The 15,779-nt window shown below is 42.8% G+C and overlaps 1 protein-coding gene across 1 annotated transcript in view; it reads right to left on the reverse strand.

Moving 5' to 3' along the window:
- Positions 1-15,779, reverse strand: part of FBN2 (fibrillin 2) — a 240,425-nt gene that overhangs the window by 90,678 nt on the left and 133,968 nt on the right. Inside the window, exons 16-19 of the mRNA XM_002710087.5 lie at positions 10,200-10,352; positions 8,521-8,574; positions 6,908-7,033; positions 2,482-2,607 (exon numbers count right to left, since the gene is read on the reverse strand). Coding sequence (XP_002710133.2) covers positions 2,482-2,607; positions 6,908-7,033; positions 8,521-8,574; positions 10,200-10,352 — 459 coding nt within the window. The remainder of the gene's footprint in view (positions 1-2,481; positions 2,608-6,907; positions 7,034-8,520; positions 8,575-10,199; positions 10,353-15,779) is intronic.

Consider the following 15,779-nt stretch of genomic DNA (forward strand, 5'->3'; position numbering starts at 1 on the left):
ATACAGGAGAGCCAAACAAAAGGAGTGAACACGGCAGACAAGCAGAGCGAGATCTCGAATCCGCAGTGACTCTGCTGGTCCTGCCCTGCCTAGTTCTTGGAGGTCGGTAAAGAAAGAACAGACCGAGGACAACTGCTTCAGACAGACAACTTGACTGTTGGAATGCAACGGTGGAAATAAGGGAGAGGCCCAGGGCACAGGAGAACGGTGGCCTTCAGGCCTACTGTTCAAAACACTGAACGAAATGCAAATAACTTCATAGTGCATTCAGAGCAACGAAAAGGAGCTACTTTGGTAGGTTTCTCAGGATAAATCATTTTATCTCCACGAATGTCAGAGAGCCAGAGCCAAAATATTTCTCTATCATTTCTTCCTTATTCTAACAGCACAGAGTTCTTTCCCACACACGACAGATATAAGTTTCCGTATCACAGAAAGGTTCCCCAGCAACAAGGACCTTCTGAAGACGGTTCTTTGTAACCCTCACTGCTGCCTGCCCTGGAATTCGGTCACCTCGATATTTGTGGAATCACTCGACACCACACTATTAAAACACCAGTGGCTCCCGCTCTTCCTACTTGTTCACGTAAGCAGCTGCGTCTCTTACTTCCTGGGGTTTTTTCACCCTCAGTTCCATTCCCCTCCATCTTTCCTATTAAAATGGAGGGGGAAAGCTGACCACCACCCTTGACCACTGGGCATGTGCACCCGCAGGAGCAGACCCCGCCCACCCTGCTGCCCCTGGGTGTCTTTCTTACAATAGCCCTGCGGGTACTGCTGCTGTGTGGACAGGGAAGACCAGTGCTAATGATCACCACCAGCTTCCTGGTTAAATCAAGACCATCTCTTGAGCTGCTCTGGTTCTCCAAGCTTCCGGGGGTTTCACAGACGCCTACCCTCCAACACGGGACAGATCAAATGGTTAAAGGGCAGTGGTTAGGCAGTGGGCTCGGTGGCCAAAATAAAAACTTCCCAAATCCCTTCCCTCACCCCTCCACAGAAATCAGGGAGGAAACATGCCTAGAAATCTTATCCACGAAGCCTTTTCTCAGAGAACTTCTGGAGGAAAAGGTGTGAGAAATGGGAGCTGGGCCTAGGAACAGAAGCTCCACAGTTACACACTGAGACCAAGGCTCAGACTCTGCAGCCAGCCACTCCAAGCAGAGCGCGCCCCTGCCCAGCTGTGGAGGAGGCCCTCCAGGCGCCTGCCTGGGGATGGGCGGGCAGCTGCGGGCTCAGTGGTTCCTGCAAAGCTGGTAACTGTCGAGGACAACGGTTCTGATGCAGCTGAGAAAGATGCGATGTTACCCCGAGGTTTTCTTTCTTTCCTTTTTTTTTCTTCCCCTTCAGGCTAATGTCTGCTTTTCTGGTGGTCCCTCCGGTACAATCTAAACTTAGAAATATGCTTCACCATTGCATTTCATTGACTTCTGCAGAGTGATTTGTGTTTTGTGGTCTTGTTCAAGAGTCCTAACCCAAGAATGCTTTGAAGCTACACAGTGAGATGAGAGAATGCAAACTTTATTTTTTATATTACTACTATAGTTTTCTTGGCTGCAGCATCATTCCAAAACAATTTTAACAGACGAGGGAAGGGCTATTCCACAATAAGAAGGCGGAATCATTTTTGCTTTAGTAGTTACTACTCGGCGAGGTCACTGGATTTGAGAACGTCAGGGGATCCTTTTGCGGGCCCACAACGAGACTTAAACAGGACAATCACTAGTAGGCACACTGCAGATTATTCTGAAATGCTCAGTGCTTTAAGAAACAATATGGCAACGGAATGCACTCAGTGCCTCGTCTCTCACTGAAGCTGTGCACTTCCTTAAGCGCGGAATTCATTCCAGCAGCTTCCACTGCAGAAAAACACGGTGAACGAACAGGAAGCTTTGAATCACTGGGCTTACAATGATTACCAAATGATTATCTTTTAAATTATCAAAAGGAAAGGACCCTTTTCTCAGGTAATGAATTTAATTAAAGTCACTACTTTTCGTTAAAAAACTTTAAGCAAATATTCACTCTAAATATTTTCTGGGCCAGACTCTTGAGTGTATCACTCAGGTCATCAATGCCAGTAACTGACTTGGCCGTTAGAAGGCAACTTCCTAGGCCTGTGTGTCTCGTGGTTTTAAAACGAGGAAAACAAAGTAAACAAAAATTTGACATTTATTTGGGTTAAACAATATGGCTCCTTTCAAGCCTTTTTTTCTTTTTGCTTCAAAAAGTTTGTTCCAAATGTTTTGGATATTTTATCTGAGTGGAACAAAACTGATGGTGTCTGTTTAAAGCTGGCAGGTCAGCTGAGTGAGGTTAGGAAATGAAGAAAATTCAGGCCTATGAGGTATGTTCAAGAAGATCATAAAAATGTGAGTGATGAGAAAGTGTGCAGGTTGCAGAACGCCGTGAGTGCCCTCTCCCGGACGGCAGGGCTGCGTCCCTGGGTGCGGATGGCTCCCAGGCACGGCGAATGCTTACCTTCACAGGTCTCCGTCTCTGTCCTGAACACGTACCCCGGCGGGCACGTGCAGCTGTAGCTTCCTGGCGTGTTCCGGCACAGTCCGTTGTCGCAGAGCAGTCTGTTCACCAGGCACTCATCGATGTCTGAGAGCGGCCATTGGAAGAGAAGAGATTTGCATATTGAAAGCTACATCACAGTGGTCCACAGTTTCTGCTACTTGTTTTTTCCCCCTATCCCTCTCTGTCAGTCTCTTTACCTCACAGCATAATCCTATATATAGAGCAAAATGTATTCAGTTTAATTCAAATGGAATATTCTCATGCCGATGGATACTCCTAGTATCTTTTAAAGTCCCTGTAAAGTATGTAGTAGTTTGGAAAGGACATACTAGCACTTTGCTCTTCATTTGCTTTTTGTCCTGCAATGGGATTTTACTGGATATATTTTAAAAAACACTGATGAAATTTATCAAGAAATTAAACTAATTTGTCTACATACTTACTCGTGTACAATAAAAGTAACAGGTTTTTTTATTTTTCTGATTAAAATTCTAAAAAGAGTGCATTAAACAGCAATGAATCAAATGCTATTCACTCATTTTCTACTATGATTTCAGATCAGAAAGTTACTATGGGAAAATCACTGATGAAGTCTGTATGTTCCTTGAACAACTCAGAACAGCCAGAGAGGATACCTGACCTTGACATTAAACATCACACTGAGGGGCGGGCACTTGGCCCGGTATGAAGACACCTGTCTCCCACACTGGAGTGCCCGAGTTCAATTTCCGCTTCTCTGCTGACTCCAGCTTCCCACTAAAGCAGACCCTGGGGAGCACAAGTGACAGCTCCAGGACTGCTCTTGCCACCAGAAGGGAGACCTGGATCGAGTACTCAGCTCGCTGGGAACAGTTAGGGAGTGGACCAGTGAACGGGAGGCAGCTTTCTCTCCTCTCAGATTATTTTCTGGAGGGTTGGCACTGCGGCACAGACAGTAAAGCTGCTGCCTGCAACGCTGGCATCCCATACAGACCCAGTAGTGCCCTGGCTGCTCCAATGCCTAGAAAAAGCAGTGGAGGATGGTCCAAGTACATGGGACCCTGCTACCCATGTGGGAGACCGGATGAAAACTCCTGGCTCCTGGCATTGGCTTGGCCCAGCCTTGGCTTTTGTGGACGTCTGGGGAGTGAATCAGCGGATGGAAGATCTCTGTCTCTTCCTCTCCTAACTGTGACTTTCAAACAAATCAGTAAATAAGTCTTCAAAAATAAGTTCTTTGAAGAAAAGTGTTCATATTTGAGTTTTATCCTAAAGTCCGTACTCCTATTTTCCAAGTTTCATTTATGACAGAAACACTGTTTAGGGTGAAGAGTTCTTTTTACCTAAAGTTGCATTTTCAGTCTTGCAAGTAACAACTGTCCCTCACCAAAGATATACAGAAATGCTGAGCACAGCACACGGAAAACAAGTATCAGAAGAAATTTCCAGTAATTCCGTAAATCCTGATAATATGCTTTATATTTTATCTGAACTTCTCCCCTGTGGGTGTTTTGCTCTTGATACAATTCCTACTCCTGCTACTTTTAATATTTACATTATACTTTAAAGATTATATGACTGATAATGTTTCATCAAATGAGAAAAATGTGATTTTTCAAACTGCAGTTTTCCTTCCCATTTCTCCACACTATGAACTGTATCTACCGAAAAAGATAATCTGAAGTCCTAAATCCCCAATATCTCAGAACATAACCTTATTTGGAAATACAGTTTTCACAGAAATAATAAAGTTAAAATGCAGTCCTTAGGAAGGACCTACTACCACACAAAAGAGAGCAAACTTTGACAAACAAAGGGTATTTAAAATGCTTGTAGAAAAAATATATATACATAATATGAAAAAACTGCACATGGCTTTCAAAAAATTTTTGTGCCAAAACAGACCTCTCTTTTAATTCCATGTTTTCCCAAAGGTTTTGCAGTCCCCAAGCAGTGACAGTCACACACAGTGACAAGACGACACGGGCACAGATAGCAGGAATGAGGCAGGTCGGGGAACGCAAGGGTTGCTGGGAAACCTCACGGGCGCAGGCAGGAAAGGAAGAGTCCTTCTCAGAGCCCCGGGAGGGCATGGCCTGGCTCTGAGCTCTCTCCCCGAAGTGCAACTGAGTTTCTGCTGCTTTAAGGAATCCAGTTTTAGGTACTTTATTATGTAGCTCTACAAACTAAAACACTGTTATGACTGAAATATGGCTGTATCTTTATTTTTAAAATCTACTTTTAATTTTATTTTCATAATTCTGTAGTTACAGTTGGCTATCATTTCTCAGATTCAACCATGTAAGGATTGAAAATACTTGAAAACAGTAACACTGTGTCAGTCCTGAACAGGCACGCTCACCATTATTTCCTAAATAATACAGTATAACATCAATTTACATAGCATTTACACTGCTTTGGGTAGAGTGAGAAATCTAGGAAAGTTTACTTTGTTATTTATTTATTTATTTTCCAATATTTATTTATTTATTTGAAATGCAGAGTCACAAAGAGAGAGAAGACAGATCTTCCATCTTGTTGGTTCACTCTCCAAATGGCCACAACAGCTAGTGCTGGGTCAGGCTGAAGCCAGGAGCCAGGAACCTCTTACAGGTCTCCCATGCAGGTGTAGGAGACTTGTGCTGCCTTCCCAGGCACATTAGCAAGGAGCTGGATAGTAAGTGGAGCAGCTGGAACCAGCACCCAAATGGGATGCTGGCAATGCAGGTGGCAGTTTAACCCTCTACGTCACAATGCCGGCTTCTCTGGGATGGTGGAAGTCCTGGGGCAGATGTATGTATGTCGCATACACTGTTTTTTATGAGGGACTTGAGCGTCTTTGGATCTGGGGATCCACAGAGGTGCTGGAGCCAGCACTGCTCAGATACGGAGGCACGGCTGCACCTGCTTCACACAGTTCAGCAGCCACGGTGTGCCAATGCTCACGGAACTGCTCTGTTTTTTAACAATTCTGTTATTGAAAACATTAACATTAATGTTCTCAAGTGTACTTGGAAGCTCCTCTGCAAACAACTGGGCTTCTGCTGGACTAAAAGTAAACACGGTTTGTAGATTTTTAGGTGTTTCAATAATCGTTGGCTGGTGGCCTTCCCTGCAGTTACCAAAAGCTATCGTGTTATAAGTAGCTAGCATTCATGTAGCTTTTCACATCCATCTGTATGTAGGCTTTCAACTTAAGATCAAATTGAAATGTCCAATCACTAAATCCATGACCAGACTCTCAGGAAAAGGTATTATTCCTAATCAAAATCATCAATACGTGGTTGCAAAGGTCACCAGTGACCTGTTCTAAGAATTACCATGTGTATATGATGGACTGAATAACACTCATTTTATAAAAGTGGACTCAAGTGCTCTATAGAAGAAAGTCTAGATTCTTTGCAAATTGTTGCATATGAGAGAACTTCAAAAATCTTGTGGAAAATGGTACAAAATTTTTGAAATCCATACACAATTTTTTTTTTTTTGACAGGCAGAGTTAGACAGTGAGAGAGAGAGACAGAGAGAAAGGTCTTCCTTTTCCGTTGGTTCACCCCATAATGGCCGCTGCGGCCGGCGCACCATGCCGATCCGAAGCCAGGAGCCAGGCGCTTCTCCTGGTCTCCCATGCAGGTGCAGGGCCCAAGTACTTGGGCCATCCTCCACTGCCTTCCCGGGATACAGCAGAGAGCTGGCCTGGAAGAGGAGCAACCGGGACAGAACCGGTGCCCCAACCGGGACTAGAACCCGGGGTGCCGGCGCCACAGGCAGAGGGTTAGCCTAGTGAGCCGCGGTGCCAGCCTACAATTTTTTATAATATGCATTTTCATGAACTTTCTGCAATACTTTTATGCACGAACCAATAAAAAATCGTGAAACACTTTCAAACTTCCATTCTCTCCTCTACTTTCATTTGTCGTCAACAAAACTTACATACACTTCCACACACCCTCTTACAAATTAAACGGGAAATTCCCTTGTCTCAGTTATCATGCTTCAGTATGTCCTACCAACAGACTGTTTCCTTATAAAGTCAAAGTTCGCTCAAACTGTAACCCTTGATTTTCCTGACAGTGTTATCTAGCACCCTGTTCATTTCTGAAGTCCGTTTCTTAGAAAAATGATAGAATAAGTATATATGCAGAAAAATACAATGGAAATAAGTGAGTATGTATTCAATAATCTTGGAGTAGAGGATTTTAAATATGCATAAATATTAGTACCACACTAAAATTTTCAAGAAATTTGCTTGATTCTGTTATTTTTATAGCAACATACAGTATGAATGAAACAAGAGAAACTCTAAGATGCGAAGTATGCTGACTTATTTGTATCTTCATTTCTCCTCTAATCCATAAGATCAAAGTATAAAAAGGTTTTTACATGTATATGACAAATAACTCACCAATACAGTTTCTTCCAGAGGCATCTGGTTCATAGCCACTGTTGCAGTTACAACGGTAACTACCACGTAAGTTCTCACAAATTCCATTGGCACATATATCAGGATCCAAAGCACATTCATTGATATCTGTGAGAAATGTTCAAAGTGTAAGGCTTACAGGGATTTTATTGTTTGTGTATAACTGCAGGTCTAATAATACATATAAAGAATTTAACACTGTAAGCCGACAATCTGCATTTCAGAAAGGAAAAGGGAAGCAAAATAAGGAATAAGAGAGTAAGACTGACAGATGTAAGACACATTACTGGTAAGAGCAAAGAAAAATGAAAGAGACTGGCTGAAATTCAAAGAATTAAACCATGTAATAGGCCTATATCCATGATAAAATACATCAAAGAATTTACAGGCTGTTGGCTCAAAAATCTAAAGGAAAATTCAACTTGATAGGTGTTACAACAATTAAAAGACAGAGATTTATTAGGACAGTCCATATAATTTTATGGTCCCTGAAAGCACAGAATATTTCTACTTCACTGTCCTATTTTCCGCAGACAAATAAACAACACGATATTGTGTTTCTCACTGCTGACAGGTGAGATTACTGGAGAGGATTAACAGATGTTTCACAACACGATATTTTACAAGAATCCATGACTATGACTATGTCTTTGTCATTCATGGGCGGCAGGACATGAAGACGATGTGCCCGTTATAGCAGTAACCAAGCAGCAGGCAGTTGGTTCTGCTCGGGGTGGGGTGGGAGGAGGTGGCATATTGGCAGGGAATTAGAAAATGGAGGACGGGCCTCACGTCAAATTTTGGTCATTGGGTTCAAATTCTGATGCTATTATTCTCAAGAATGCAAAGACTCCAGAAAGGCCGGCCTTTTCATTTTACGCTTGGGAAACCTACTCTTGTGAAAGTTTCTTTCTTTACTCTGGTTTGGAATATTCACTGTGAAGATTCACCATTATGGGCAACTCTGTGTAATTCATCTGAAGTTTTCTTAACAGAAAAGCAGAATAATATGTGGAAAGTGAAGATGAACACTTTAACATAGAAATGAATCTGTATGTGTATTAAAATATAAAAGAACTTTAAAATTATAAACACATACATATATATTTAAATGTTCACGATTCAGTATTGGAATTTTGCTAACTACAACACTAAATTAAAAAACATTAGATAAAGTCTTACTCAGTTTTTTAGGGTGTATATTTCAAACTTAATCCATATCAAATACCTCCTGATGACTTTTTTTCTGATCCTAACTGCACAGTACTTCATATTTTCTCTTATAATAATTACTCTTTTTGTTTAATCTAGATTCTAGCTCAAGGTTCTTCTTAAGCAATGGCATTCATAACCACGTGTATAGTCAGTGACATGTTTAACAATGCACGTGTAACAGGTAAACACTTATCCAAGGTGAAACTGTGCATCTCCTTATCAGTGTCACCTACTTACGACTACTGCTCGATAGGATGATCTACCTCACTGCATTATCCTGGTGAATTTTTATAGTAAGCGTAATCATATTCATATTATCATGATAAAGCTACATGATGGCATTGCATGATCACCTAAGATTGAGAATTAAATGAAATTACCTCTTCCATCCACAGTGATGCCCACTCCACTACTACAAAGGCCATGGAATTCAGCTGCATAAAACAAGAAGAAGAAACATTAAAAAGGAAACTCATCCCACTCACAAGTCACTATGTAACTTCAAAGTTAGTATCCGAAAGAATTATGTGCACTGTTTTTAAAATGAATGAAATAAGCATTTCTAGCACATCATCATGGAAAAGCAAAAGACGGAAATAAAAATCACTTGTAATCATCACCCTGAATGTGATTAATATACAGATAAATGATACCGATATGTTCTGCACATGGAAACTTTAAAATATTGAAACTGTATTAAAAGATGGCTTCTTGGATTTTTTCTCAATAAGAAAAGTGAAGCTTATAAAACAGCACTTACCTAGTGCCTGGCATTGTCCTATCATTTTACATCTAGTCCTCTAAGTGACCTTCCCAGTACCCTCGACTAGAAACTACTGTTTCAAAGTTAAAAATGAGAACACTGAGATACACAGAAGCACAGTGACTTGTCCAGTCACAGAGGTTGTGAGTGAGGCGGCAGGCGTGGCTCCTGGGAATTTTACCACAGACCAGGCACGTCAGTGTCCTAGGTAACAGGTAACTTTTTAAGGTTTACTGCAGGAATTTAATTTCATATGTCCACCAAATGCTACCAATATTCCTTATTTTTTTAGTTCATTTTTTCCTCATTAACCTAAAATTCTATGTATAATTCAGTCTACATTTCCACTTGTAGTTAGGTTTGTTTCTACATTCATTTAATTAGTCCTATCTTTTATCTAATCTTGTCCCAATTTTTGTGCTTCTTTACTAACATGCATTAATTTGGTTCAGCACACTTGAACAAAATTCCCTTCATTATCTATCTTTTAAAAAACGTAGTACTCAGTAGTACTTTGAGGTGCATCGGATCATTTCTTCAAGGTCTGAACAATTCAAACCCTTTAGGGATTTCAACAGAATTCTAAACCATTTCCTTTGTGGGAGTGCTTTTCTCTCATTCTACTCCTGGAAAGTTCTTCCTCTTTCCAACAACAAACTAAACATGCCCCTCCGTGAAGTCTTTCCCAACTGCCCCAGGCAACGAACTGCCCCTCTGTGCTCTGCTTGTCCTTATCTGAAGTCCTTTTCCCGACACCAGCCATACCAACCTGCAAGGTAGACGCCTGCCTGCCTGTATTCTCAACTACTGCTACTCTAAAGATGCGAATGCCCACTGTAGATACAAATACTCAGTCCTGGCTTAGTCAAAGTATCAGTGTACACGAGTCTACATCATCAACCTGAATCTGGAGCTGTTGATAGACTTCAGCCTGCCATCATTTGGTGTTAAGATTGAAAAAACAAAATCAGGTTGTTGTACATTTACAATCTGAAAACACTACACATTTTATGCTCTTTATCTTCATAATGACATCACAGATCAAAGAAATGGAGACTAATGGATTCCAGCAAGAAATCTGTTACGATAATAACTGTACTGACAAGCAGATGTCTCTATTCATTGTGTGTTCTCTTCTTGCATAAATCATACACAAAGTGAATCTTATATGCCTCATGAATCAACAAACAACTGGATTTCTCTTCTTCAGTTGAAAATAATGACAGAACACGCTGTCAAATACCTAATGGTGCATTTCTAAACTCTTTACCAGGCGTAACTGGTGCGCACGACTACCTGAGTTTTTGGCAGGGCATGGCTGGCAGGGTTCTCCAAAGCCATAGTCGGGGTTGGCACAGCAGCATTCAGACTTGGTCACCGCACCAGGGAAAGGACGCACACATACGCCCTTCTTGATGCCTCCATAGCAGGTACTGCGCATGTGAGTATCTAAAGGAGACAGAAGAACGGTGACTGCAGATGGTTACAGAGACAAAGGGATTGCAAGCTGAAGCCTTTTTTAACCCAGGTGGCCACTCGATGGGAAGCTTCAAGAGGCTATCTACCACTGCATCCTTAGCAGCTGATGGTGTTTAGGAAACCAACAAATACTGAGTAGGGGAAAGAAGGAATGCAGACTAACTCTTCTGTTCTCTCTCAAGAAGTTCTAGGTGCCACACTATTGCACTAATCCTCACTGGTCTTTCACTGAACCAAGGGTATCCCCCTAGTCACAGGCAGTATGTTGAGCACTCATCACCAGCTGTCCCACTCTGCAGCTACACTCAGGATTCCTGTTTCAGAAGTTCTCATGAACGTGATAGTGTACCTTGGGGAGGCACCACATGGCCATGCTATTTCATACTTCATGTTCCTGAGTCTTTCTCTCCTCCTCTGGAATACAGCTTGGGACTAGGTTTCCTACTTAGCAAATGCAGCTATAGAAATAAGCACCAGCATTCTGTGTCCTCAGCACAGAGCTGGCTGCGATCCAGACATCATCTCACTGAACAGTCAGCTCCACCATGCTGTGGGTGGCAGTCATTATCTCTGTCTTGCAGATAAGGAAGACAAGGTTCACAGGAATTATGTAGGTAAGTCAAAGTCCCAGAGTGCAAATGCATGAGCTGGATTTGTGTGACTTCCAAAGCTCTTCTTCCTTCCACTGTGTCATACTACACCCAAAGACACATATCCTGCCTACTTCCCTCTCAGTTCTCGTGAAACCTGACACTTTATGAGACAGTAAAAACTGTACCACTTAAAGACTGTACTGTTTCTCTGGCTTTTATGAGAACTGAATTTTTTCAAAGGCCAGAGAACCAATACAATTTTTAAACAGTATACTCCATTATAATTATGTCATAAATTACTAAAATTATTCACAACTTATTGCAAATAATTTTATTTGCTTGTTATGCAAAATGAGTCATTTCATTTTGGGTTTTTCTCATTATAAGAATAAGATTTATGGCTGTATTAAAGGAGAAATGTGTGTGCTCACATGGAGCGGGCCACAGGATGCATCCTCCTCAACCCTGAGGATTCAACTTTCTGCTTCGGCCGTGGCCAGGTCTGGTGGAGTTCCCTGAGTTACAAACAAATGCAGGGCTCGATGCAAAGAATTTGCATAAATACAACACAGGTCAAGTTGCCCACATGATTTTTGTGACTTCTTTGGACATTATCAGCTATTTCATAAATCATCACAGAATGGTCCAGGTTATTTCTGTTTTTATATTAGGGACATATGCCATGCACGATTTTTAGAAGCAGAGAGAGACAGCCTAAGGAACTCAATTGGAAGGGTGAGGCACATTTCATTCTGGTTTGTGTTACAGGTTAACCAAGCTGTTTAGAGTCCTCAATACTAGATGTTTCACAAAAAAGAAGAATAGTGTAAATTATGTATATGGGACATAAATTGTGCCAGATTCAGATCTTCACCTCCCCCCAAATTACTTAACACCTACCTCATCCGTTAAATAAAAATTTAATAAAATAAAACTTTCTATAATAAGAGTGTATTTGCTAAGCACTAAACACATAACCAGCATATACAAGAAACACTCAAAAAATGTTGATTCACCTAATTGCCCTCTTCCCTCTTCTGGAGCTAAATGCTAAGCTCTCCTTTTCATGCAATATCAACCTGTTGCATGCTTTTTCTCTCTTAAAAATGGGATTTTTTTGTTTGTTTGTTTTGTTTTTTGTGTGTGTGTTGTTGTTGTTGTTGTTGTTGTTGTTTTTTTTTTGACAGGCAGAGTGGAAAGTGAGAGAGACAGAGAGAAAGGTCTTCCTTTGCCATTGGTTCACCCTCCAATGGCTGCTGCGGCTGGCGTGCTGCAGAATGCGCACCGTGCTGATCCGAAGGCAGGAGCCAGGTGCTTATCCTGGTCTCCCATGGGGTGCAGGGCCCAAGCACTTGGGCCATCCTCCACTGCACTCCCTGCCACAGCAGAGAGCTGGCCTGGAAGAGGGGCAACCAGGACAGAATCCTGCGCCCCGACCGGGACTAGAACCCGGTGTGCCAGTGCCGCTAGGTGGAGAATTAGCCTATTGAGCCGCGGCGCTGGCCTAAAAATGGGATTTTAAAAAAGATTTTTTCTCAGGTAATTAGATTTTACACATTGGTAAAATACAGATGGATGCAGAATTTGTACTATAGATATTTTTCTTTTGTTATCAACTTTATTATTTACATCAACTACTCCTAGGATGACACTATTCCAATTTAACAGAATAACAGTAATAGTTAAGTGGGAATTTGGTATGCACATTCACCATTCAAAGATTTACATAAATGAATCTACTACGGGTGTATTTAATTCTCAGGCAACTCAAGAGAAAAAGGGAGCACAAAGAGGTCATGCGTGTTGTGCAAGCGCATACAGTTAACAAGCAGCAGAACTGGGATAAAGAACAGAAAGTTACGCTTATGGCTGGTAGAGTGTCCACGTTCACAGCATCCCTGAAATGTTCTCGAGCTAATCCAGCAGAACACAGAAAGAGACATTTATGCTGAAGACCTCTGGCACGGGACGTCAAATATCAGGTGGATTTTGACGCCCCAGAGGAGGAAGGGTTGGAGCCTGCAGCCCTCAGCTCTTCCCCAGCAGGCATTAGAGGCGGCTTATGGCATGGTTGTTCTCAGAGTAGCATTTGGTGAAAGCTGGGTTAGGAGGTGGGGTGCATCCCTCCTTGTTCCTGGTCAAGACAGTCTCCCAGGGAGCACCTGCCCTGCTGCCAGGCCACAGGCAAGGCCATTCCAGCTGCAGGGATCAAAAGGAGGCGCTGGGGGCAGCAACCTCCGTTCCCAGGGCAGTGGCTGGATGCGGCCCACAGATGGGAAGTGCGTCACCCCGAAGAGGGTGCTCTACAGACACCCTTGGGGGACGTCTGTGTGACGCGGATGGAAAGATAGAGGTGGAACAAGGAGAAAACTGCAGTGTCCACACCTCAGGAAAGGCAGCTGAATGCCTCTGAGGGACCCACAGAACCATCCAAATGGAGGAGGGGAGCCTGGAACCTGAAACCGGCAGGGGCAGGATCAGCAAACACACGAGCTGCCCTGCTTCCCCCGACCTGGAGGGAAGCTGTAACTTAAAATACAGCTCAGAGGGGCTGGCGCTGTGGTGTAGCGGGGAAGGCCACTGCCTGCAGTGCCAGGGTCCCATGTGGGCGCCAGTTCAAGTCCTGGCTGCTCCATTTCCGATCCAGCTGTCTGCTATGGCCTGGGAAGGCAGTGCACCCATGTGGGAAACCAGGATGAAGCTCCAGGCTCCTGCCTTCAGATCAGCACAGCTCCGGCCATTGCAGCCATCTGGGGAGTGAACCAGCAGATGGACGACCTCTCTCTCTGCCTTTCAAGTGGATAAATAAATCTTAAAAAAAAAAATACAGCTCAGAATGTACAACTATTATGTGGTAGTGGCCATGAGCACTCTAATTCCTAAATTTATATTTTTGTTTCATAAACTCAGAGGTTTTTTTTCTTTTCTTTTTTTTTTTTTGTTATGAGGTAGCCTGAATTTTCTCTCTTGTTTTTGGATACACTGCCCCCATTGACTTATTTATTTATTTTTTCCATGAGTAAATTTTCAAATAAAAATTAAAGAATGGAAGAGAAAAAAGTACAGTTATTAATACACAGCTGTGAGCCAAGATTCTTCAGCAGACTAACTAAAATCACAGTTAAATTTTGTGACAATTTTTAAAAACCCGTATTTCAAAATGTAGGGAAACAAATAAAAAATGAGTCTCAGATGAAAGTGGTAATTTAATAACTAATTCACAGGCATGGTTTGTTTTTAACTTAAACAGTTAATGGCTCTCCAAAGAGATGCCCAAGGAAGAAACATGAAGAAAACACATCTAACAGGTTAGGGAACAGCAATGTACAATTTCACACCTGTAACGAGCGGTGTTTTCATTTTTAAAGCTTAGGTCATCACTATGATGAAAAACTTCACCGCAGGCCCTGGTGTGCTCCCTGAAAGTGCACAGGAGAACGAGCTGGGGTCTCAGCAGCGGATTCCTAACAGCCACTCCCTCCGTAGCTGCTTAACAGAAACAAATCATTTCCTCCTCCCAAACTGGCTTTGTATTCCCAAAAGATTTCAACAGAATCATGCAAGTAAAGGAAGGAAAAAAAAGCAACTAGGCATACTAATAAAGCAATTGAGAATATCTTCGCTATCCAAGCAGGAAGGAGCTGCATTCTCCTGGTGGCTGTATCTGAACTATCCCTGGGCAAAGCGTTTACAACCTCAAAGGCTGAAATGAATCTTAGATGGGAGGTGAGTGGACACATTATTTCCATCTGTTGTTTCTTCCATTTTTATCTCCCTCTTTGGAATCCAAAGGGTTTGATTCTCAGTAACATTAAAGTATTAACAACTATGTTTTAAGAATTCCATTCTTGGGGCCGTCACTGTGACGCGGACGCGGTAGGTGAACCCTCCACCTGCAGCGCCAGCATGCCATATGGGTGCCGGTTCTATTCCCAGCTGCTCCTCTTCCTCTGATCCAGCTCTCTGCTATGGCCTGGGAAAGCAGTAGAAGATGGCCCAAGTGCTTGGACCTCTGCACCTGTGTGGGAGAGCGGAAAAAACCCTGGCTCCTGGATTTAGATCAACGCAGTTCTGGTGGTTGTGGCCACCTGGGGAGTGAACCAACGGGAGGAAGACCTCTCTCTCTGTCTCTCCCCTCACTGTAATTCTACCTCTCAAATAACTAAATAAAAAATCTTTTAAAAAAAATCTCTCTCTCCCTCTCTCCAACTCTGCCTTTCAAATTAAAAAAACAAATTCCATTCTCTCTCTCTCTCTTTTTTTTTTAACAGGCAGAGTGGACAGTGAAAGAGAGACAGGGAGAAAGGTCTTCCTTTGCCGTTGGTTCACCCTCCAATGGCCGCTGCGGTCGGCGCACCGCGCTGATCCGACGGCAGGAGCCAGGTACTTATCCTGGTCTCCCATGGGGTGCAGGGCCCAAGCACTTGGGCCATCCTCCACTGCACTCCCTGGCCACAGCAGGGAGCTGGCCTGGAAGAGGAGCAACCAGGACAGAATCCTGCGCCCCGACCGGGACTAGAACCCGGTGTGCCGGTGGCGCTAGGCAGAGGATTAGCCTAGTGAGCCGCGGCGCCGGCCAATTCCATTCTCTTAAACAGACTTTTAAACCACGTCTATGTTTTACTGTAGACTGGGAAAATACAGGGTGCCCAAGGGCTAACTCACCCCAGAAGTCTCAAGCTGGAGAGAAAATGGCACTGAATATATTTCTGCAAATTACCCTGCTATCATTATCACTGGGCCAACCTGTTTGGGTCTTCAAATGCCACTGACATTTCAGCATAGCCTGCCTCTTCAAAGATGA

Source organism: Oryctolagus cuniculus, chromosome 6, assembly GCF_964237555.1.
Source record: "Oryctolagus cuniculus chromosome 6, mOryCun1.1, whole genome shotgun sequence".
NCBI classification, from domain to species: Eukaryota; Metazoa; Chordata; class Mammalia; order Lagomorpha; family Leporidae; genus Oryctolagus; species Oryctolagus cuniculus.